Source organism: Aythya marila, assembly GCF_965140915.1.
Source record: "Aythya marila genome assembly, chromosome: 5".
NCBI classification, from domain to species: Eukaryota; Metazoa; Chordata; class Aves; order Anseriformes; family Anatidae; genus Aythya; species Aythya marila.
In genome coordinates, this window is record NC_139046.1 from 14995423 (window position 1) to 15021400 (window position 25978).

Sequence of the window (25978 nt, forward strand, 5' to 3'; positions counted from 1 at the left end):
CATTTTTCAATTAGGTCTACAGCAAGAGCACAAAAAAAAACATTCTTTGAGTTTTAATAGCTACTGAACACAAAGAGAAACAGCTCGGGGTGAGAAGGATTGTAGAACTGAAATAACCCATAAGCACAAAGGAAATGGCTCCCATTGCACCACTGTTATGTGCCATTTTCCCCCAGCCAGTACAAATGTTGTTGTAACTTACACCTTAATCACTTCAGTGGGATTCTGCAGACTTCAGAGCATTCATTCTGGTTTTAAACTGTGTCTACAATCAGAATCCAAGTGCTGTAAGCAGAAGTGTCTCTCTCATTCAGGCTAAGGGTATTATCAGGATGTGAGCCTGCTTTGACATAAGATGGTTGAACACCATTTAGGAGAACCAGAAGATAATGTTGATCCCTTGTGGGTGCATCACTATTCAGGCTGAGAAAAGAGGAAAAGCAAACCAATTGCAGAACTGGGAGCTTTGCAATTTATTTTAAAATCCGATGTAACACTCAAAGTGTGATTAGAAATGAAAGATAAAGCAAAATATTTTTGTACATGTATGTTTTGACTATCCTTTCAAATCCACGATGAAGGAAACCACTTGGAGTGGCTGATCTTGGGAGCTGGTATCTGCAGAAAGGACACCTGGTTGGGGACTGCTTCACTGTACTTGAAATATCCAGTGAGCTGGCATGCAGTGGGAGGTGGCAAATATTTAGGTATTTTGGGCTGAACTCTGCTTCTACAACATGAGGTCCCCAGTGACTCTGCTTGTCTTCCAAGTTTGAGTTAAGAATATTTTGCAGCAGAAAAGATCAACCTGAAAAATGGGAAGACCCAGATGCAGCTAGTCTCATTCCATTGCCCTCTGGTTTTATTTCCTTTTCTAGCCTGCACAGAAAAATGTTGGCCAGAATAGAGCCTTCTCCACATTTATTAATGGGCTTTTTTCTGATCATTCATCCTTCGCTGAGGACATGCCCCTAGCCACCAGTGCCCTTAAGGAACAGTATGGCCTAATGACTGGGATGTGAGCAGCTTCTTGTTGATTAACAAAAAACAGTTGCAGGAAATTGCACTGGCTGTAGTGAATTTTTAGCAGGTGCCAGTGACAGGGCAATGTAGATGGATATTTCTGCAGGGCACCTAGCACATTCAAGGACGTAATCAAGCAAATGCTTAATAGTAACTATGATAAATGTTACATTCAAAGGTTGGCTCTGAGTTAACTGAAAATATTCCATGGACATTCTTAACAGAAATAGGAAGTCAAAAGCTCGTTATTTACAGGTCTAGGTAGCACTGCTTGATTTATTTTCTCAAGTGCTCAGAGTAATTACACTTCCTTGCTACACAAAATGATTCTGGCTTTATTGTTTGTACAAACAAAATAATTAGAATTCATTACATCAGTGGTCAGCTAATTGCTTCCTTTGAGATTCTGCTAAGAATAATCTCCTATAACACATGGACAGAAGGAGCCTGTAATTTAATCTTATTTAGAAACACCATTGATCTGGAGTCAATCAAATTAATGCAGCCATTCAGGAAACTGTGCAAAGCAAGAGCTTGCCACAGCTTGTCAGGAAGAAAACAGTAATGCATTCTGCTCTGTCCAAGTGCAGATACAACAGGAATTCTTCGTGCAGAAACTCATATTACAAAAATGCTCAGCATCATATGTACATGCTTGTCTTAATGGTGCCTTTCTATTGAAAGTATGTGGACTGTTTATTTTCCTGTAGTCCTGCTGGGTTTTAATCACTTGAAACCTTCAGTGCAGGTACATTATTAGTAAAATGGAAAAGACTTGGTAAAAAGTATCTTTTCCTCAGCTTTTCTTATCTCTTTTGACTAAGGAAATGTTTTTGTGCTGAACAAAAAAAGGTTAGGTGTCAGCCAAGATGAAGCCAAAATGCTTCAAATTCAGGGCTGTGAGGGAACCAAGAGCTAGAGCCCAGCTTGTCAGTCAGGCACTGAAACTTTGCTGTGACACTTTGCTTTCTCGTTCTCTGAAGAAATGGCCCATATTTTTTCCATCAGTGTGTCTATACAGCTGTACCTGCCTGCTGCAGGAATTATAATATGGCCCAAACACAGGGAGAAGAGCATCTCACCATTCAGATTAACAACAATTCCGGCTGGACTAACATCACTCAGCAGTGATGTTTGCTCAGAAAGGAAACTTCTTAGGGAGAAGAGGAACAAAAAAAAAAAAAGGAACAAAAAAAAAAAAAAAAAAAAAAACACCACCAAAAAACTGAAGAATCCTGACCATTCCTCTTCCTAACTCTGACCTGCTACTCAGTGTGCTGGCCTAACAACATCGTCACCTGCTTTCTCCAACAGGTCCACAAGCTTCCCTTCAGGTTACTGTAACTGAGACTGCCTGCCTGCACTTGTTTCTGTAGGTTCTGGGCTTTTCAACAATCCACATTGCAGACTTTCATAAAAGCTGGAAAAGAGGGACTCCTTGTTTGCTTCTTGCCTGGTTCTTCCATTGTGCTATGCTGATGCTCTCCCTCTAAAGAGGTGCTAGTACAAGATGGAGGAGACATTTTCCTTCCTAGGATGCCTAGTTCTCACCTTATGTTAACGTTAATATAGCAGAATATGTGATTGGTGGCCCCTTCTTTGTTAAAATGTTGAGTCCTACCACTTTGTGGACTACTTGCAGATTTTCACTGAGCAAATATCCTAGAATGATTTTCTTTCTCAGCAGATATAATTTTACTTACTAATTCAAAGGTATCAAGGGAGAGATTTATTGACAACAGCAGAAAAAAAAAACAGTTTCCGCTAGACACATGAGAAATATTTTTAAACTACTGTAAAAAGCACAGTAAGAGAAATTATAATAACATCTCAAATTTTTAAAGCAAACAATCACAATGTTAAGTGATTTAAATAGAATGCAAATATTCAAGCTGTGTATGATGACTGAAATTTAAGATAAATTTAATCTTGAACTGAGGGAAGTCACAGGTAAAGCAGCTGGAAACATGCATTGTTGATGGGATAGACCAATGTCTGAACTTAGTAACTCTTCTACAGCTTCAGATAAATGCTGTCTTTATTTCAGTTTTTATTCTTTCTATGCCAAATTTAATTAACTTTATATTGCAAGGCTGAGTGGAAGTTGCAAACTAGGAGTTGTTTTACTTATCTACCTTCCTGTATAAATGCAGGATACTGATGTCTAATACTAAAATTTCAGGCATAATAACAAAAATGTAATCCAGTTTACTAGCTGCCTAAGACTCTTTTTCCAAAAGTAGTAGAGAATTGCTTTTAAGTACAAAATATATTTGGATAAATCATGTTGCTTATGAGTGTATTTAAGCTAGTGGTATATTTGTGGTTTTAATTATTCCATTTTCCCTTCATGATTTACTTGTCACAAATCATGATTAAAGTATGTATCATCTAGTAAAGATGAATTACTGTTCACAATTTTCCAACATCTTAATACATCAAAATTAAAACTGACTATATATGTTCTGTATAGATACAAGCAGAAGCATACAAATAAAAGCAACTTAGCTTAATGATAGTTTAACATATAGCTTTGAGATTAGGAAAAATAAAACAATTAAACTGCAAAGATTTTATTTCCATGACAATAAATGTATCTTAAAGGTTAGTAATCACTGTGAATCAATGTTATTTGGAAAAACAGGAAAAGCTTGCTCTAAAAAGTTGAAATTGATTACCTCAAGTATCTTGCTAGCTGATTTTTAGAATAGTTACCTTAGGTAAGATGTTAAATGGCATGCTAAAAGCCTTGATTTAAATGTCCTTTTAATAAAGTTTTTTTGAAGTACTTTTTTTGTCAGGAATTGAAATGAAAGTAAAGAACTACTATCCTTCCTTGATATTGACTGGATTTCCAGAGCACAGATTTGTGTAGCACTGGTTTAAAAACCTCTTACCCTGTTCTGAAATTTTTGCAAAGGTGTGATAATTGAGGGAGTCGGTGTATCTCACTGCCTTGCTGTTGGGTGTGAAAAAGTGCTTCAAAATTACCCGGCTGGAAATTTGGCCCTCCATATTCTCATAACATAGAAAAGAAAATTTTTATGACCCATTCTACCTACTGCTTTACTAGTCTTCCACAGTGCTTTCTGTCTTTCATCCCACATAAAACATTTTCTGGGTAAAGAGAAATCAGCTTCCACTGCTGGGACCAAACTGAGACTTTTTGTGCTTGCTTAGGTCTGGAGAATTATAGAAATGAGTGCTCCTTTAATGGATCAAGCTGTAGCCCTTGTCCTGTGGCATGCTTATCCTAAAAGCATGGCATGTTGTTTATGCATGCAGAAGCTAACCTTTATAAATCTGTTTGTGTCACAGCAGCATATGGCACGGGACTTAGTTCTAAGCGACTTTGCAGCAGAAAATTGAAATATCTGCCATGTGTGATTGCTGAAATCTCAGATCCAAACTGCTGGCTTTTCCATGTTTTTCGTTCCTTTTAAATCAAATGTTCATCAAAGATTCTAGTTAACCATCCATCCGTGTTGAGGTACTCAGCATTTCCCCTCAGGGAGAAAACAAAAGCCTGTAATTTGCCTGTATACTTACTTATTCACATGCATACACTTATCCTCTTCAAAACTGAGAAGAATGTTGAGGTTATGAAGTCAAGCAAACTGAAGATAGAAAATGTCAGAACTGAAATTGCTTGTGTGACCTCAGTTAACCTCCTTCAGCACATACATTCTGGTAGACCTTTGTTAGATGGAGAATGATAAGCTTTGTTAGATGGAGAATGAGGGGTCCCAGCCATCCTCACTCATTCCTCACTGCTGGTTTCCTACCCTGGGCAGTATTTATGTTTAGGAAAGCATGGTTCTGAACCCAGTGGCTCACTGTCCTTTTGCAGAGGCCTGATCGACAGCATTCAACACTTGATTTTTGCTCTGGTGTGTGGGAGTGAGCCAGCGCTTTTTCTTACAGCTTGCTGGATGCTCAGCTCTAGGGGCAGTGGCATCCAACTCCCCCACATTAGAACCTCAGCAAGGAAACAAACAATCAAAAAGTCCTCCCCTCTTGAAAAGACAAGCTGTGATTTGCAGTATTGCTTATCTCAGAGAGGGATATTCATGGCTCTGAACTGAGAACTGATGAGGAGCCCACCTATAAATGGTCCCACAAAGAGGTAAAAGTCCATTTTACTTTGGTTTGAGAGAGGAGCCTCTGCTCCCCCTGGAGCTGATCTATTCTGGTTGGCAGTAACCTGCCTCTGTAAGTGGCAACTACATTTGTTTCTAGTGGTATCTCAAGCGGCAGAAAGCCATGGCATCCCAGAGGCAACTGCTTTACCAAAAAAAAAAAAAAAAAGGCAATTGAACATGATGATGACATGTTTCTATTTAGAAGTATGGTAAACTGCTGTTCCTGCCTTCTTGGCTGTTCTGCTTGTACTCAAAGGAATAACAAGGTGGCAGAAATGACACTCATGTAGGCAATCCCTTCCAAGGTCTTCCTATTCTTCCTATTAAGGTGTTCTTCCTCTGCCATTGCTATTGCAGATTAAGCCCATTGTGTTGTGATCTGCCCACTGGGGAGGTACAGGCCTGGATTCATCCTTTCTGAGCAGTGGCTTCAGGGCTTTCAAGTCATGCATGGTGCAGAGAGTACAGATGGGGACAGATTCTCCACAGGAAAGAACTAGCAGCTAGGTTCAAGGCTAACTTCTTCATGCCTCTAATAGTTGACCCGTGGAACTCCTTGTGAAAGGATGTTGGACTTCAAAAGTCTGCGTAGGTTCAAGGAGAAGCTGGGTAAGGTACCTGGAAGATTTACTGAGGGTTAACTAGGTGGACAAGCTACATAGGCTCAGGAGAGTGCCAGAGCTGAAAGCAGTTGGAGGCTGAGAATATGAAGGAGTTGGTTCCTTTATCTATGGGGAGAGCAGGAGTTTTCAGATAGCAATACATCTCCTCAGATATTCTCTCAGAGTGAAATGCTCTAAGGTCAGAGGAAGAAATGCAGAGCTGATTTTATTTCTCTACTGAATCAGTGATTCAGAGGTGCAGGTATGACTTTTATCGGACATGCTGATGACATATAAGCAGCAGCAAAAACCCACTAATGAGAATGATATCAGATGCAGTATTCCTCTGCTCCTCATAGAGCCAGATTAACTGTGTGTTTCTGCACGTCTTGGAATGTGGTCAACAGCAAACCAGGGAGTGCACTGAATTTCAGCAAATAACTTCAGCAACTTATAGAGGAATATTCTGTAGCAAGTTCTAAAGTGTTTTTCTGCTGTTTCCCATCCAAGCGATTTTTCATGGTGTGCTGGGTAAAGAGTTATTAACTGCAAACAGATTTAAGTGCTGAGGACTCCCTAGATCTAAACTGGTGCTTGTCATTCAAACACCCCAGCACGAATCAAGTACAAATGTGAATGTTCACAGCCAGTGCAGTTCATTTGGTAACAAGCATGCATTTAGCATTACACAAAACACAGCTGTCTGCCTCTTGACAATCCATGCTTCTCCTGATACGTCAAGGGATAAGGGGCAGAGAACAGGCACTTATCTTTGATGGTGAACTTTAAAAGTATATTTTCATTTTACATATCGATCTATTCCTTTTCCATGTGTGTTTCAAAAATGTCTTAACACTTTGGCTCGGTACCCAGGTATTCCAGCTGTTATTCTAAGATGGTGGAAATTAAAGTTCTGTTGACTTCAGTGGAGTTCTGCCAGTTTTCCTTAGAGGAGGATTTGGTTTCAGGGTATTTTGTGAAGCCTAGATCTGACACACACTCTGCAGACACTGTGGGTGCTGGGTAGCAGATGTACCGATGCCAGTAGCTGAAATGAGGGGAGAAGGGGAATTCCACTGTGTAGCAAGGTTTGTGGTTCCCACCTTTGATCTGACATGGAAATGAAATGATCAAGCTGGCTTTTGCAAAGGTGGAACTGCGCAGACTGTCCTCTTCTAACACAGAATGATGTGCTAAAGGGTTGGGACTGTGGTCCTGACTCTAGGTAGACTTGTACATTCCTGATCACTCCAAGTCCAGCATAGCAGAGGTTTCCACTTCGGCCTCCTCAATTCCTCATTGGTGCTATATTCTCAGGTCACTGCAGCCTGAAAACATCTCTCTCGCAGTATAGCACTAAAAATCCTTAGCCAAACTGAAGTGCTGCTTTGTTCACACCCAGGAGAGGGAATCAGTGCCTGAAAGCTTCTGAGCTTTTTCCAACTGTATCATCTCCCCTCTTCAAAGTTACTGTGTCTCTCAAAATTTTCTGTCCTTAAATTATGACACCTCTAGCAGTGCTATCACAAAAAAAAAAAAAAAAAGAAAATAAAAATAATAATAATAAAGAAACTGTTCCAGCCAGCCCAAAGCAACAGAATTACTGTAGGATTCATGTGCACAATAGCAGAACCCGGATGTGTAAGTAATGAACCCATTTGTAAGGATATCATTTGAACTCTATGAATAAGTAGTTCTCAATCCCGACTTTATTTAGTTGTCTCTGTGCATAATCCTGCTGCAGACACTGTCGTTAATGGTAAATCTCCCATGGATTTCGGTGTGTGCAGGTTGGGGCCCTCATATATTAAGGGCTTATCATTGCAAATTTGCTGTAACCACCAAACTCTCACAGCTCTTGTGTGCCTCATCTTCAGCCCTGCAGAGCCATCATAATGTCATGTGTGTGATAGGAGAGGCATTTCCATGGCAACAAATGGAATCAAAAATACAGATTCTGACCTTGCTGTGTGATCAAACAAAACAGAGAAGCTGGGCAGCAAAGACAAAAGTTCATCAAACACAAGTGCCTACAACCCCAGCAAAGAGATGGGAGAGAAACAGCAGATAAATACAATATATTTCTACTTCTCTGAAGTTCTGCCCCAAGGCACAAGTTCTTCCACAGATTTTTCCAATGCTAGGATCTGCTGTGGTTAGCCTGAGTATCTTACCCTGCAGAAAGCTCCAAGGGTAGCTTCAAATGATAGCTTGCTAATAAGGCCATTTCATATTAATTCTTTCTGCAGGATAAACTTTGAAAGGCAGGATCATTTTACAGCTCCTTCCCATAGATCTTAGAACAGCACACTTGACAAATAACATTTCAATCTCATCTTATTTTTTTAGAGTTGCATTAACAGCCTTTGCTTTAGAGCTCAGGGTGGAGTCAGTGACCTGCTCTGAATCAAACATTGGATAAGGAAAAGAGCTGGGGTAGGAACAACGTGAGTGGCCTTAGCAGCGGGGCCATTGTAGGGAGACCAAGACAAACCTGAGTGGATGGACAGCTGTAAAGTTTTAGGTGTTGTTAGAAAGATTGGCTGTCTTCGTCACAGCTGAGTGTCATTTAGAGCTGAGCTTCCAATTCCCAGTTTGAGTTTGTGAGGACCTTTCTGAGATCCCTAGCCATAATGAACTGTGGAGCAGTCAGTCACAGGGTTTAACAACATCAGCATTAAACCTTGTTACATCTTCGTGGTAGAAGAAGGAGTGTGGTCTGTATTGTCCCAAAGTAGATGCAACTCCAGTCTGATCTTCCATCAACAGAACTACACCTCTTAATTAAAAATAAATAAATAAAAAATCCAGAGAAGATGAAGGATTTCATTTTCGAAAAGGGAAAGTGCCACTAGTACAGGTAGTTACGCCTTGTATTTTGGCTAGTTTTTGAGAACAGATCACAGTAGGAACAGATGACTCCTGTGATCCAGACAGGATGGTGAAGCCTTGATTGGGTGGGTAAATGCTAGCTGTACCTAGGAAGGTTCCCAAGCGTGTTTACAGAGTCCCACTTGCACCCTGACACTTACTTGTTGCCTTCTGGCGGTCCCAGTGCTCAGGGACCTGAGTTTTCATTGGCCTCAATGAGCAAGTTCCAGCTGAGACACTGTGCAGGTCTGAAATGATAGAGCAAGCAGCTCCTGCTTCGCTGCCTCTACCTCTGCCTAATACAACAACTAAATCTCATCAGCCATTTGATGCAATGGAAGCAAATGAACTGCATCTGAAGGAGGATTTCACAACACAAGTGTCTTGTGACCTGGAACCACAACGATATGTTTGCCTTCATAATCAATTCTGTAAACATTTATATAGAGCTGCAAGAGACTGGGAAATTTAGAAAGCAGTAGAAGAGACCCTTAAAAATAGCAAAGAGTAATTGCTTTCCTTTACCATCATCCTGCTCCTTATCTTCTCTGCTGACGTTTCCCACAGGCTGTTCCTGATGGGGCTTTAATGGGACAAAGGCATTGCCTGTTAAGTCATACATCCAGCAGAGGCTAGGAGCCCTGATTTTGCTGTAGTACTGATATCCCCTGTGGCTTGAACACAACCTAAGCTCCTTCAAATTAACTTCCTTTTGTGGAAAACACAGATCCCACTGCAGCGGATGTTCTGTGCTGATACTTGTGATGTAGGTTGATACCTAATGCTGTAGCAGTATTAAGTGTTATTTCTGTGTTCTAAGCATAAATCCATGTTTGATGAAATTAATGGGTTACTGAGTCATATTTTTCAGGATTCTCTTACAGATTGCTGATATTTGGGCTTTTTTTTTTTTTTTTTTTCTTCAAAGCACACACAGTTCTGCTTATTGACAGGAGAGATCCAGGAATTCTGCCAGTGGAGATCTTGCTTCTTAATTGATATTTCCTGAATTCTGTAGCCCCAGATATGTTCCCTCCTGTTTGTGCTAATCCAGATTAAATTGATGAGGTTAACCAAACTACTCCTGACATGCACCAGCATAAGAAAAATGATCTGACTTTTTTGTGTGCATCTCTTCTGTGGCTGCTCAGCAATAAATGTTTTGTGTTGTCTCCAATTCTTCTGCATCACATAAAAGTTTAAGATGTGCCTGGGTAGGTGTAAGAAGAACTGAGGCAGACTGCAGTCTGAGTTACTGTTTGCTTTATGTCTTTCAGAAGCGCTCTGGAGGTGTGTGCTCCTTCCTGCATCGAGTGTGCTGGGCAGCGCTGCCACTGCAACTGCTCCTCCTGTTGCTTCTGCTCCTGGCCTTCCTCCTGCCCCTGGCAAAGGACAAGCACAGCTGCACACTGGCAAACAACTTCGCTCGGTCCTTCAGCCTGATGCTGAGATACGAGGGCCCACCTCCAACCTGACTTCTTGGCATGGCAAGAGGTGACTCAGAAATACAGACTCTTTTTTTAAATTATTTTTTTTCTTTCTGTCTATTTTTTTCCTAACAACTGCAAGTATTGTAGACTTTAGGGCTTCTAACAAGGCCATCTTATCAAATGGGTATATCACATAAATGCAGCATAAGATTAGTCCACATTAATCAAGTATTTGAGCAAAAATATTATTTTTACAATATTTTGTTATAACATTTATAAAGTGTATATAGAGACTCTGTATATGTGTGTATATATATATACAAAAAGTATAAATGCATATCTGTGGTCAAACTAACATCTCCATCCACTCATCCACTGTTTGGAGATAATCCTGCAATGTTTATGTTTATATCATCTTTCAACAAAGAACACTGAATGGTGGTGTTCTTGTGGTTGTTTTTTTTTTTTTGGTTGGTTGGTTGGCTGTTTGTTTTTTTTTTTTTAAATCAGATTTTTAATGTTTGCAACCAAAGTCAGCAAGTTTTAAATCAGATTTTTAATGTTTGCAACCAAAGTCAGCAAGTATGCGAAGTTGCAAACATGCACCAGAGCGTGAATTGGGGAGCAGGTAGAACAGAGTTGTGTTGGAAGACAGTGGTTGACATTCAGCCTGAGGAAAACTGGGACAATTCTATTTAAAATCTTGAACTGTTTTTCAGTATCTGGATGCAGGTATTGCAGAAGGTAATGGAAAATTTTCCACTGACTTAAATAGAAGTGGGGGTGGGCCTTCTTTCGTTCTCTTTTTTTTTTTTTTTTTTTTTTTTTTACCAGATTTCTTTTCCAATTACTGTGTTCTCCAGCCCACCTGAATCAGGAGAGGTAGAATACAGTAGGAGGAAAGCTGGAAAAAAAAAAAGACTTTTTTTGTTACATCTATATAGAGAATTTGTAAAATCAGGTCATAATTTTCTGAACAAATTTGTGAGCACTGAACAAAACCTTATATTAGTGATTTTGTCTTGAAAAAAATGGTGGAGATTTTATTATTAATATTATTATTGTTATAACTTTATAAAGAGTCATTTGGGAATGGATTATAAAGCCTGAACAGTGGGATACAACCTGCCTCAATGTCAGCATTGCAGAAGTCAGAACTACTTTAATAATACCTCCTTGAAAACAAACTTCTTTCATAGTCTATTTTTATGTTAATTTGTTAATGTTTTGCTGTGATGTGAACTGACTGTATCAAAGGCAGGCAGCATGGATTTTTATATAGGCTGAATGCCAAGATGATAACAACTTATCATTTATTTACCTAGCTTTATGCCTGATTTATCAAATTTCTGAATGTACATTTTAACATTGCCTTTTAATGCAAAACCTCAGCTTTACTGTGATGAAACCATTCTTGGTGGTGTTTTACCTAATTGATTCCTGAAAGAAAGGGCAATTTCTAAAATTCTATGCCATTTCTGAGAGCGACCTTTATTTTAGCCTCAGTAATTGTCATGGGGAGGAGGGGGGAGAAGAAGAAAAAAAATAACAGAAGAAACAGTTGTTTTTCCCATCCTGGCTTTGGTGCAGGAGAAGTTTGCCTTGTCCATACCAGCATGTGGTACTTGGTGTTTTCCAAATATATTTCAAAATAATGTTAAATCTGTTGCACAGGTAAATTATTTAATAGCTGAGGAATTGGAGGAGGAAGTCATTTTTCTTTAACAAACCCATGAATGTTTTGTTAAATAAAAATAACTCGAGTAGCATAGGAAGGCAGAGCAGCAAGGAGCTCATTATGGGCATAGAGTGGAGGGGAACAAGCACATGTCAAAGAAGAGTAGATAGAGAAGAGAGGGGTCCAACAACTTATAAAACCTAAGAAAGGAAGTCTTTTGAATAACAGAAAGGACAATAATACAGTCTCTAAAGAAGAAACATTTCTGAATCTTTGATTCCCTCTCCCTGCTCAAGTATTGATACTATTGCATATTAAACACCCTTTCTTCAGTAAGATTTAAAATGGGGCAAGTAACAGGGAGTCTGCCAGCATTCTGAGGAGGCTTTTTTGCCATCAGCACTCTTGCACTGTCTTCCTAGTAATGCTTCCAACTGCAGTGATTTTGCTAGAGTTATATAAAAACATCAGATTTCGGATGTGAAAAAGAGCAAAGGATAGCAGGGAAGGTGAAGGTATTCAGGTAGAGTGCAAGGGGAGTGTGAGGAGGTTCTGAACTGAAGCAAATTAAAGCCTGAGTGTCAGGAGGCAGCAGAAGAGAGGAAGAGAGCAGGCAGAGGGGGCACTGACAGCAGAGAGGTGAGGGTACAGGCTGTATGCTGAGATATAACTAAAAGTTATTCACAGCTAAACAGGAAGCAAGGGAAGGCAAGGCCTGTCGTTTCTTCCATGGAGGAGCCAGATGGAGAGGAGCTCTAATTCATCAGAGAGCAGAGCAAATGAATTCCTTCTTTGCAACCGTTCTTTCTGGAGGCAGAGGGCATGCCTCCTCCTTTCCCCCGATTAGCTGCTCAGGAGCCATACACAGTCCCGCAACGCTTCTCTAAGCATTGCTGCCAGCCCCTGGGGAAGAACCCAGTGGCTGTGCAGCAAGGAGCTAATCATCATCATCAGGCACAGCTCCATTTCTAATGAAATGCTTCAACAGAAAAGAAGTGTGGGGGAAGAGGGGCAGCAACAAAACCTGCTGTATGGGGTTGTGTATATGTGTGCTTGTGCACACACTTTTCTCTGGTGTAGCTACGTTGCACTTCTCTGAGTTCTGCTGAGCCTCTCCATGTGATGAAAATAAATGCCAGTGAAAAACAGATTTAAAATAATGAGTGAAAATATAGCCACAAGAGAAAATCAAAAGGGGCACATACAAATTTCTACTGTGAAAGCACATAATCTCACATTGCATTTCTTTCTGCCCAGCCTTTCTAATCTGGATGATTTTTATGTAAGCATGCAACTGGATAAAGAAAACTTACACGAAGGACCATAACAGAAAACTGCATCATCACCCTGATGCAAAAAAAAAAAAAAAAAAAAAAAAAGAGAGAGAGAGAAACACTCTTGTGCTGCTGGGTTACATTCAATTTCTTCTTTAAATCCTTTATTATCTTGCATTTTTTTTTGCTTTAAATCACAGCAAATCTATTCTTCTTAACTTGTGTTATCTAAATATCTCACTTAAGTGATGAATCTTTCTACATCTTTGCAATGGAATCCCCTTGAAGCACAAGACTTTGATTTCCATCTCACTTAGGACAATTTCACTTCTTTTTATTGACCTCACCTGTCCAATGAGATGAAAATTTTGCTAAGGAATTTTATTCCTTTTATTTCTCTAAGGAATTTTAGAAATAGCAAAAGTAAGCTTGAAATGTAAGTTCAAAGTTTACTTTCTTTTTTATTCTCTTGCTTTCTTCTGAAAAGTTTAAGATACCGATAGCTGGAGGTGTGCATAAATATTAACTAAGTCAGTAATAGGAACAAGGAAAACAAAATGCTCAGTTCAATTTCCAGGGAACAGAGCAAAGGCCAGATTGCTCAAAACACAAAATAAATCATAGTGTTTCTAAATCAGTCCTTAAAATCTTTAGCACTGTTCTTCATGTCTGAATCATTGATCACAGATGATTTGGGGATTATATCCTATTTCAGTGCCTATAAAATGCTCATGCACCTCTGACATCTATTTAACTGAGTCATTTTGTAGCTCAGCTTCATATTGGGGCTGCTGTCTTAAAATATCCCTTGCCAAAAACCTGGGATGTGCAAAACAGATAAGTGTCTACACCAGAGTGCTTGCACTGCTTTAATGCAGATCCAGCCACTGTCAGAGAGTGTGAAAGCCCCATAAAATAGACTGAAAATGATTGAGCTTTTACATTGTTTGTGCATCTGACTCAGGCCATGTAGCCTACACTGCACGTAGATTCACAGCCTGTTCTCAGAGCAGAGTCTTTGTGCTTCTGTCCAAGCTTTCTTGCCTGCCCTATCGGACCCAGTAGGTGATTAACCACATTAATGACCCATCAGTGCTGAAGGCAAAATCCTACAGTCTGATGCCAAAGCATTAAAGTAAGAATTCTGCACAGCCCCAAGGGCATACTTCAAACCCAGCCTTCGGAGTGAAAGCAAGCCTAATTTATAAATTGTAATTGATTTTGTAGCCAGATGCTTTCAACAAAATTTTCCATGACTGCAACACAGTGAAGTAGAAAATTGCTATTGTGCCACATGTCTCTGATTTCAACTAGCAATTTAGATTATACTAAATATTATTTATATATGCCCTCTTCAGAAATCTCTTTATGAAAAATGTGTTCAGTTCTATATGCATATAAAAATCATCATATTCACTTGTTAGCACAGAATCTGCAGAGTGATAATCATTTCTACCAAGCTCTAGCTTATTTGCCCTGACTGAGATATTAACCTAGCTAGTAGAAACAGCTAATGATTGCTGGATACCCTTAGAATTTCTATTTCTCCATAGTCTTTTTCACTGGAAGTCAAACACCTCAGAAAGAACAAATGTCTCCAAAAAAATGGCCACCACTAAATGCATGTATGGTAGCCTCTGCATGTCAACAGAAGGTTACAGACTGAAACTGATTTATTATCCACCCTAGTATACAGTATTTTGCCTTTCAAGAAATATTATTATAAATATCCCAACAAATATATCTTCACCAGGCATCACAGCTGTCTCCCAAGTCATAGGTTATGTAGCCAGCTGGCTGTAAAAGCTGCTTTTGGAATCTTTCCTGCCCATTGGATAGTATCATTTGCTATCCTGCAGCTGAAAACACTTCTACTCAATGAACTATATCAGCTTCTTCCAGAGTTGCTGGGGGCTGGCAAGGATATTCTTAGTAGTGCTCAGATCATTGACCTGTTCTGAGCCATTGCAAGTTTATTGCATCAATCTAGCTGTCAGTGCTCAGCAGCTCTCAGAAGGCAGTTTATTAAAATACTAAAGATAACATTGTTGGTAGAGACATTGTGATTCATTTAGAAACCAATCTTATTATTTTTGCCATTTTTAAACATAATTATAAATGGGTTATACTGGGTTCAGATCATAAATAGTCATAGATATTGGGTAACCGTGTAGAAGGTTTTAGTCACTTGACTGGCAGAAGTATGTATAAGAATTAGGGGTTCATCTTGCATTTGATCAATGGTAAAACAAAACAAAGTCGAGATGCTTGAATATAGCTTTTTTTTTTTTTTTTTAATATATATCTATAAAGCAGGATGGAATAGTCTGTCATATAGTTATTTTTTCTAATTCTTTTCTAATTTGTCTATCCAAACTAAAATATGAATGCATCTAACAGATATCAGTAGATCTGAAAAGAAAATGAAGACATGTCAGGAATATATCAAGTTGAGCAGCAGCCTGAATGGCACCTCTGTTACCTATCCTACTTCAGCAAGTGCCAGGTGTGAGCTGGTTGTATCAGTGAGCCATCCCCCCTCCTCCTGTCAAACCATGGGTGAGGTGAACCTGCTGTGCTGAAGGTACAAAGTCGTGATGGCAGCAGCAGGAGACATCAAGTCTTCAAAAGGCAACCTGGTATCTCAGTGCAAGAAGTGAACAGGTTGGATTGGCATAATGGGAGCAGCCCCTGACTAATGACACAGGAACAAGGGTTTGCCAGCCTGCTCTGCCAGACAAAATTGTGACAGTGGCCATCAGCATTGTCCAGCTTCACCTTGCTGACTGTGAAAGAGGCTTCCTTCAGGGTGCTTCACTTTAGCTGAGATCTGAGCCTTGGGGGTGCTTCTTTCTCCTCACTAAAGACAGAAGGAACTGCTAATTCAAACGCCTCAGTGACAGATTAATTGTAGGTGGTAGGTGCTGATGTGCCAGGAAAAGACACAGGAAATGCTATTGTGGAGAGAAAGATAATGAGGGTCTCTGTTTGATCCTTGGGAATCAGGGGTTCATTATACATCTGAGGTAGGCGAGGTTTTTTGTTCCTTTCCAAGTAAATGCAAGGTGTGGCCTTCAGTCTTCTGGGTTTGGGGATGAGCCTAGTCGATGCCTTATCGAATGCCAGGGGCTTTCTGGCTCCTAAGCAAACAGGGCAATGAGTTCCACATCTTTCTGCCACATGAAAAAAGTAAAAAAGTATTCCACTGAATTAGGTTTCAAAATGGTGGGGGTTGCTTGATTTTCCTTCTCTGGCCCGTGCGTTGAATCCAAGGAAGGAGACAGACCACTGTTAGCTTCTCCAGACCGTTTGTCATCTTCACTTCTTTTATCATGTCTTCTTTCTTTGTTTACTTTCCGAAGTAAATGAACTCAGTCTTCTCTGCTTTTCATAAGGCACCCATGAACTTGATCATTCCTGTCACCTTTCTCTTAACTGTTTCCAAAGCCAATTCTTCATTGATACACATAGCAAAAATTAAGGTCTAGTTTCAACAAAATGAAAAACTTATTGGCCACCTTTCTTGTTTTTTACTCCTCCACTTCTCCATCCTGTTCAGCTTTCCTCTCTCCCTGCAGCAGTCCTGCTGCAGCACTTAGGCTTGTCTTTCTGTCTGCCAAACTCTGCTCATCCTCAGCCCCTCCTTCCAAGGGTTGTTGGAAAGTTTCATGCCAGAGTCTTGGTCCCACAGCAGCCAGCCCTGTCATTCCCCCATTGCAGCTCCTCCTGCAGATGCTCTGCCTTTTTCTACCACACCCTGTAGCAAAACAGCCATCTGGCTCCTTGTACCCATCTGAGGCAGCTCTGGCCCCTGCTGCTGTCTCTTCCAAGTCTCCTGCCCATGTCTTGCCCTTACCTGCCTTCTGTATTGACTCGGGGACCATCATTAATATTCACACCTGCAGATCAGAGTGCAAGGTGTTGCTTAACAAATAGTTATTAGTGATGAAAGCCCTGCCATTAGCATTGTTCAGACCCTGCCCAGACCCTTTTTTCCTCCTTCTCTCTAAGCAGGTTTTGGTGGGTAATCCAATTACTGCATGCAGAAAAGTGCCCCTTAATCAGCGTGGAGGGCTGGTATTTTCGGATCTGTTACCCATGTGCTGCCACTGCCTCTATGAACACTGCCGTGTGCTGCTGGGCCCAGGGCTGCGTGCTCAATGGTGTCTGCCCCAGAGCTGCCCAGAATGCTTGAGTGTTGCTGTTAGACATCAAAATAAGCCAGGACACTGTTTTATTTTTTTTTTTTTTTTTGAGTTGAAGAAAAAAAAAAAGAAAATGGTCACTTCTAGCAAGCTGATTTCACAACTCATTCATCAAGCCCTCTAGCAAACTATTTATTTTAGCTCCATTTAGTTCAATCAAAAGCTGTATGTTAAAAAAGGGAGGGAAATTTGGAGAGGCTGGAAGCTGAGGGCAGGCTGTGTTGCCACCCGCAATTATCTGGGTTTTGCAGTGAGGCCTCCAGCTCAAATCTGGGGATAGGAGCTGGTACTGTTCCTAAAGTGGTCCCTACCTTCACAATCAAATTTTTTCTTTTGTCAAGTCCAACAAGCATCAAACACCACAGGCTTGGTTTCGCTATAGCTATGAACACCTCTGTATGGTACTGTCCATTGCTAAGAAATACACGTATGTATTTGTGTATGAATGGAATGGGAAGTGTAATTATTTTTCTGCTTAAAGAAAGGTGACGTTCCACTTCACAATGCAACTCTCAAGTGCAGCTTTTAAAAGAAATTGTGTCTTGAAAGAAAGCTGGGAAAGTTTAGAGGTATGTTTTTAATAAGCTTTAATGAGCTTTAATAAGCTTTGAGTTAGAGCTTCAGCCTCTGAGGTGAAAAGCTCCCAAGATTATTTTCCCATCTACTTCCCAGATCAGACACTAAGAGTTTAACCTGGGAGTCACAGACTGAGCACTGGGGTTTCTGAAGGTATTTGGATGCTGGAGGTACTGAACGTACAAACACCTCAAACACCAACCCCCATTTTGTACACGTAGTTTACTGGAAATCAGAAGACCCCTCTTTGTCTTTCTCTGAGACCCTGACTGTTTTTGTCTCAGTGGATGTATTGCTTTTGATCAGTGTCATTAATTAAATGTTTTCCTTGTAATTAGTGCTTACCCAGTTTATGGGGTGATTCCAAGAGAGCATCCTGGAATCCTCCACCCCGCCAGCCTCCAAGCTACCTTCCCAGCCTCCTACCTTCTTTTCTGTTTACCAGGCTGTGCTGGACCACTGTGAAACAATTACACAAGCAATAATGTGGGTGTTGCGTTTTTCTGTCATTGCTTTTGTAAGACGTAACACCGCATTGACTTTGAAAAGTGGTAGGAGACCCAGAAACCTCATTATTGTTTACTAGCAATATAACCAATGTACAGTGCTTCTGCAGAGGACCTGTCCTCACTTCTCAAAACAGCTGGCTGTCTTGGGCCCAATTTCATTAACAAGGCTGGATTATAAACACTCTTGGATCCCTTCACCAGCACTCCATTAATCTTGCTTCCATCAGTTTTTGTGCTTTTGTTTAGTCTTAAGCTAGAGGAAAATTTAAAGAAATGTGCTGAGACACCCTTTTAGGGTGCATAAATATCCCATGTGCATCACAAAAATTATGGCAAAATGAAGGGATTTACTCTCACATTGAATAAAATTAATAAGAACTTCTAATGAATGTATTCAAATTATTAAGAACAGCCTGCAGTGAACTTTTCTGTAATTGAACCATTCTCTGCTTTTAATATAAAAGTCAGCAAATATTGTATTCTGTTAGAAGTGACATGGAACTAAAATGGGAATTGTCCAGAATTAGAGGCTTATTGATACAGATCTAAATTACACCATTATGTCCCATCTTACATCACCTGCCCCAGGGCCCTGAGGAAAACCAAAGCTGTTCACAAGAGGAACTCAAGTTGTGAATGGCTTTAAATTCTTCAGAGCTCCTCCATGGGTCCAGGGCTGGTAGTGGAGAGGATCAGACAACTTCCCGTGAACCCTGTGCATACTGCTTGCTGAAACCCTGGCTTGAATTCAGGCCTCCCCCTCCCCAGCCCGGCTTCTTGTAAATGTTAATGTCCAAGTAGAACAAAAATGTTAGAGGCAATTACAGCACGAACATCTCCTCTTGTTTATGTGTAGTAGCTGATAGCAGAGTCTGCAATAATAATCTGTGTTTATACATGTGCTGTTCAATGTAACCGCTGCCTGCAAAATACCTTTTAAGTGTCACAAAAAAATAACTGGATTGATGTCACTTCTTGCTTGTATGAATACAATTATTTGCATTGCAGGGACCAGTTCCACTTTTGTCATGTTATTTATGATTTTAAAGTACATTTGTGATAAATTAGGCTCATTTCTAAGGTAAACAATACTGGAGCCAAGCAGCTGTCTCTGTACATGTGCATGTTATCACAGCTGATATCAAGTCCAAGTCAGACTCCTCGTCTTGCTTGGACCTTTCCTTAACCTTTCTGGCTTATTCAGGGAAATGTGGACCAGTCTATTTTCTTATTAAAAATGTGGCTTTTTGAAAAGCTAAACTTATTTTTTAAATCCTTTCTTTTTACAACTGTTGACTCAGAAAGACTGTAACACTCATATTTTTCTAAACTGCCTATTGCTTGTGTTGGAAAATAGTATATATAAATATATTTTTTATTCTACAGATTTCCATGTAGTTTTGAAGCTCTTTGTTTTCATACATGTCCTCCTATTTGCTAGAATTATCTCAAGGAGCTGGATGCTTCTGTATGCTGACTCTCTATGAAATCATATAAAAACGTAACTGCATAAAAAAGACTGAGTTTATTTTTTGTTTAAATTGCTGGAGCTAAGTTGTCTGTAGTGTTATTCCATGCAAGATGTGCGGAAAGAAATCAGGTCATTTTTTCGAAAGCCTGGACTGCGTTATGTAGCACTTCCTAAAAAGCCTTGACTGCAAGTCAAGGGAGTTTATCCTAGAAATGGTGCCAGTCCGGGGCCTGACTCTGTAGGTCATTCACACCGTTCAGAACCTCATTTCACAAGCAGTCCCGTGAAATTTCACAGGAAATATTAAAAATAAGAGCCTATGATGTGTGAATAGCAGTGGCAGAGCAAGGCCCTTTTCTAACAATGGATGGGGCCCTTTCACCAGGAGGAGGTTGAGTTCTCAGTACCTCAGGACAGCACTTTGGGTACCCTCCTGGGCTGTGGGCACCTCCTGTGTGCTCTGGGCTTACCCCACAGCTGAAACACCAGATTAAATCAGTTGAAACTGCACATGTAGATGAACATAATAGAAACCTACGGTGCAATATTGTGGAAAATGACCTGATTTCATTCCTCAGGGCAGCAGTGGGGGCTCAAGTCACCTGCAGCCAGGGCTTCTGTGCACCTGTGAAGCAGGGGCCTGTGGTGTGTGCTGTGATCGTGGCATAACGTGGCAGGATTCCTGCATGCTGCCTGCAAAAACACTGCCTAGTCCTCTGCCTTGCCAGAAGCATACTTTCAACAGTAAAAGAATCTGATACCACGGTACTCTTCTTGGATAGGTAGGCAGCTGGGACCTCCTGTGATCAGGCCACATTATTATGAAAGCTTATCCCTTGATGACAAATAAAATACGACGTGGCTTTGCTGTTGGCAAGGGGGATAAAGAGACTGGAAATTCATCACCCCAAGCCTTCGCCTTGTGACTTCTGTGACACTCCACTGTTTGCAGTGAACTATGTTGCATTGGATATAACATCAGAGTATTTTATTTTATTGCATGTATCCTTTTTTGTAATAAAAAAAAAAAGATGTTGCAGTTATAATGCCATAAATAAACTTATGTTTTTCTTTGTAAGGACTTTTAAATCATTCTTGGGGGGCAGTTTTACGTTTTCACTGTGCTTATTTCTTATCATCAGAGTATTTGGACCGACCTAGAAACACCCAGAACAAGTGAAGCAAGGATAAAATTTGCTGCTGCCTGCCTCTCTGCTCAGGTACCACTGGAGGAAGGTTGTGCTAATAGTACCTGCTTCATTCTAGCCCTCTAAAATTTAATAGAAAATGTCACCTTTTCTATAAGACTGTGATGCTGTTTGAATAGAATTGTTCAGAACCCAAAGAAAAAGTGAATTTGCTAAATCATATTATGATTCAATATAATTTCTTGCAGCATTAGCATCTGACATTTCCTCTCTATGGTGTTCCCCTCAGTCCCAAACCTGGTAAGACAAAGGGGAATTTTTTCAGGACCTCAATCCTGGAATTACCTCCAGTGAGCGAGCGGTGTGTTACTTTAGCTGCTGCTGACTTCTCTGAAGGCTAATCACCGCAACGTGTGTGTGCGGATGCACAGCTCTCATTAGCATCCGAGTAATAGCTGTTTTCTTTCCTGAATCTTTATGAGACAGAGTCTGCCAAGTTCTCTGACGTGAAAGGGCTCCACAAGCAGCTACTTCTGGAGGAATAGGAAACCCCTATGATTTTTTGGTTAACCTATGGGCTCAGTTTCCTGTCGCTTTTATGAACACACTGATCTTTATCCAGGTCTTCGTGACATTTCTCAGGTATTTGTGCAATGTTGTCCTGTGCCTTCCTATGAGCTGTCTCCCATTAAGCCACCAAAAGTAAACATGCAAACACTACAGCTGACCATAGCTGTGTCAAGATCTGACCAGCAGCTCAAATTCCTCCCAGAAGAGAGTGGGGTAAAACAGGTGAAAACTATGAAGGGGGGGTCAGTTACATTGCTCTAAGGGCTGCAATCAGTGCACAAACAGAATTTCTTTTCTTTTCTTTTTTCCTTTGCAAAATATATTTTCATCTTGCAGGTTTTGTTGTTGTTGTTGTTGTTTGATTTGTTTTGTTTTGTTGTTTTGTGGAGGTTTCTTTGTGTACATTAGGCCAGTTCTTCTGGCACTGATAAGGAAACTTGGAATGACTTGATTTTGCCCCAGACACCACACATAGACCAGGGAAGACTGTCTTCCAGCAGAGAGGGGAAAGAAATGCCTAAAAATAGATAAAATAACTCATTCTTGTATGGTGAATGAATATTTTGTTGACCAGGTTCAGGCTGCTAACAGCTCTACAGCTGATCAGCGGGAGCTGGTACAGTCAATGAGAATTGTTATAAACACTTTTAGAGGACAGTGAAATACTCTGAGCAGTTATAAATCTCCTAAGTCATATATTACTAGATAAACACCTGTTTCAGATAGAAACCCCACTGCTGGAGGATAGAAATATCTGTTTAGGTTGTAGCAGCAAAAGGTGGCAAGTTCAATAAATAAAAATAATAAGGTAAGACCCTTAAGTGGAGTAAATCAGGGTAGCTGCATTAAAGCTGTTGGAACTAACTCAATTTACAACAGTAAGAATCTGGCTTGTGGTCAGCAGGGATTTTACTGAATGCTTAAAACCTCTCCATTTAGAGAGCTCTCCTCTGCCTTCTGCCTCTGCATTAACTTGTATCCACACAAAAGCCCCCACCAGTATAATGAGGTTGTTTAGGATGTGAGCGTTCATTACATGATTAGGTAAATTAAGGAAAAAAAAAAGAAAGAAAAAAAAAAAAAGAAGAAAAAAAAACCCACATAATTAGCAATGTCTTAAATAAAATGAGCAAGGTTACCGAGTGAGAACTATTTAAATAAAATCAATCTCAGCTCTGGAGAGTTAACAGGGAGTGGCTTTCTATGGAAAAAGGGCTGATGGTGTGTCCAAGCTGAGTGTTACGGTCATGAGAAATTACAAGCTGTGGTTTGTTGTTTGTTTGTTTATTTATTTGTTTGTTTGTTTCCAGGTTAATATTTCAAACTTTCTATACGTGATTCCTTGACATACCATGAATGCAGCCTCAGTTCCCAGCTGCAGACAAACACCCTGATAAACACATATTGCTGGGGCAAATGAAACTGAAGTTTCATCCGGTTTTACTGTAGCACTCGTGGTATTAAGAAGGATTGTAATATAATCCTCTTCGATGAATAACCCTAACAGATGTTATCAGGGTTGCTCTGTACGAGCTGTGGACCTCTTGCTAGAACTCCCTCTGTGGCGGTCCAGTTCATAAATTGTCCTAATGGGCTGCCTGCGCCGTCCTGCTGCTGCAGCAGCATGAAAGGGGTGCTCGGCTGCGGCCTTGAAAGCCTACATTATTCCCATCTGGTTTGCATTACAATGCTGCTAAATATTTCATGCTCTGTGTTTTACAAACAAATAGGGGCAGAACTAATCTTTTTGTTTAATGTTCCTTGATTGACACTTGAGTGGGGGGGGGGGGAGGGAAGATTTGGGTTTGTGCATGTCGTTGTCGTGCTTGTTTTGGGTTTGGCTTGGTTTGGTTTTCACTTCAGATCTAAAAGTGGCTCTGCAAAAGCTTTTAGTGGAAGATAGAGCAGATCTCCGTCAGCTTTTCTGGTGGGCTTTTTATGGCACCATTAATACAGAAAGAGATACCGGGGAAATCCAGATGATGAACATGCTGTTCGATCAGCTGGGATTTCTTTGCTTGTGAGGAGATAACTCGATGAAGTGCAAACAGAGATGGGGAGCAGACGCTGACTGCTTGTCAGCTGCCCAGGGAGCTGTCTCTGGCTGGAAGCATGGCGGCTTTGACCTCCGCCAGCATTTTAACCTCCCATTTTGCCCAATCCGGACGAGGCGTTTAAGCAAAGGTGAGCAGTACATAGGCAGCTTGTCCCCATGTCCGTCCCTATGCAGTGTCCACAGGGGGCCAGGAACCCCGCTGGGGTGCGCAGCCTCCCCATAGGCACCTGCTTGTAGATACATAGACCAAAGTTAAGACTTATATGGTTTTCTCCAAATCCAAAGCAAGCCCAGGCACAGGGAGGGGCCTCTCAGCTACTTCTCTGCGTCAATGGCAGCATCAGCTGTTTTACCTGATGTTTGGTAAAATGTCTTCATTAGGCTTCCAGCAGCTGCCCATCAGGCTGACTTATCCAGCAGGCCTAATCTCAGGAGGTGGGAGGGGGGGTGGGAGAGAGAGGTGCTGTAAGGTACAAAATGTCACTCAGAAAAGGCTAAATATTCAGAAAAGGTGAGTGTTCCCACTCCCAGCCTGCCTCCGCAAGAGGGTGACAGTGTGTCAGCACAGAGACTTAAACATACTAAATTTTACACTGTGGTAATATATATATATATATTTTTTATCATTGCATAAACAGAATTTTTTGTTGATTTCACTCTGGGGCTGAATTCTCTGTAGTTATTGTGGGGTGAATTTTTTCCTTATGCCTGATGCATTGGACATCCCATCCCTTCTTCCTGCTACTGCTGGCCTCAATTCTGAGGCAAAAGTGTGCACTGACTTACATGACTTACACACGTCATGACTTACACTGAACAAGACATTCAAGCAGTAAAATTATATACTGCTTTCTGTGTTTTCTTTTCTATCATTTTCTTCCTGGGGATCTCAAGGCAGGCTGAGAGTTTGACTAATTCTCAGCAGTCATCTGTGAATTAAGTGCTTTTTACTAATTGCTACTGCCCAGCAGAAGGCTGCAGTTCTTGAGTATCTCTCTGCGATAGCACACAATATTTTCACTCAGGACTGTAAAAATAAATTGTAAATTCTAAATGCTGCAGTCCCATGCATTCAATCATTTTCATTGTGGAATTTGACTTTCCACTTACAAAATTTCAAACCCAGGAATAGCAAATGCCGAGTCATAAAAGCCTAGGAAATGGGGAGAATCCAGAGTGCAAGGCAGCATTACAGCGTCTGATCTGCTGTCTCCGATAATACCCTCACAAGACAGGGGTCTTTTTTTTCCATTCCTGAACAAATGAATTGCAGCATGTATGAAAATCTCCAGAGGCCATCTGTGACTGTAATTCATTTACCCACCATATTATGGAACAGATTTTCCAGTGAGTTCAAAACTTGAGGCTGAGGTGGGGGAGGGACCAGGATGATGAGAAGGATCTGTGATCCGTATCTAAAAATAAAAATATTATTCAATTGTCGTATTTGATGGATAAAGTGTCTGACACACTGGGCAAAGCCATAGCAACTAGATAAATATGTTTAAAATATTTAATTTTGATACATTAAGAATGAGATGGAGCAGAGGCTTATCGGTGCTGAAATTAAGCAGACATTTCTAAGTTCCTAAAAGCCCCTGATTTTGTTTAGCTTGGAAGAAAGGTTGCTGCAGATAACTTGGAGGTGCAAGGGGAAGGCCGGGCAGGCTGGGCCCAGCACTTACCTTTCTTCCCCAAACGGTGCCTTCGAGGCTCCAGCGGCCCCAGCCCAATCTGCGTGGCACTGCACAGGGCCCCCAGGCAAACCTACAGGTCCTCAGCTCCTGCTTTTTAGCTGAAATTAGTACAGTCATTTATGACCTTAGCCGCTACAAAAATATTTTTATATATAGAGCACTCTCGATATTTCTCCAGCACTGTTAACATCCAGTAATGGTAATTAGCAACAGGCCCTCAGGAGCAGCCTGTTAGTTCTGTGGCTGCCGGATTTCCTCCCCAGGCCGCTTCAGGAGGTGGCCGTGCTGCAGCAGGAGTCAGTTCAGCCTGCGGCGACCTGCAGGGCCAGCCTTTATGTTGACCATGAGGTAGGTACCCACTGAGAGGTTTTGTGTTTTGCACTAGGTACCAGGCTCCTTCATAAAATGGTATCATGCAGAAGAGGAAAATGGTGCAAACATCCCTGCTGGCACCAGCCCTTTCTTCCTAGTACATCAGGCCCCCATAGCTCGCATAGGTGCCACAGGGCACAGACTGGGGAGCAGCATGAGACTATCAGGCACAGCGAGTGCCAGCAGCCCAGCCCCCAGCCCCCAAAGGAGGATTCGCAGCTCTTCATCCACACAGATAAAGCCGGGTGGGCCTGTTTGGGGGCAGAAGTTAGCCTAATACTGCTCACACCCCTACATTGCTGCTTTCAACAACAGCATCTCAGCCCATTAGGGATGAGTTGCTGCAGGTTGTAT

At 40.9% G+C, this 25978-nt stretch overlaps 1 protein-coding gene across 9 annotated transcripts in view; it reads left to right on the top strand.

Moving 5' to 3' along the window:
* Positions 1–21037, top strand: part of SYNE3 (spectrin repeat containing nuclear envelope family member 3) — a 73902-nt gene extending 52865 nt beyond the window's left edge. For 8 of the 9 annotated variants that reach the window (XM_082761524.1, XM_082761517.1, XM_082761520.1 and 5 more), the window contains one exon: positions 9916–20859. In XM_082761524.1, the coding sequence (XP_082617650.1) occupies positions 9916–10113 (198 nt within the window). In that variant the 3' untranslated portion in view covers positions 10114–20859. Of the gene's footprint in view, positions 1–9915; positions 20860–20923 lie in introns of those variants that run through there. The other variant, XM_082761518.1, reaches the window with a different exon arrangement.
* Positions 21038–25978: the final 4941 nt, after the last annotated feature.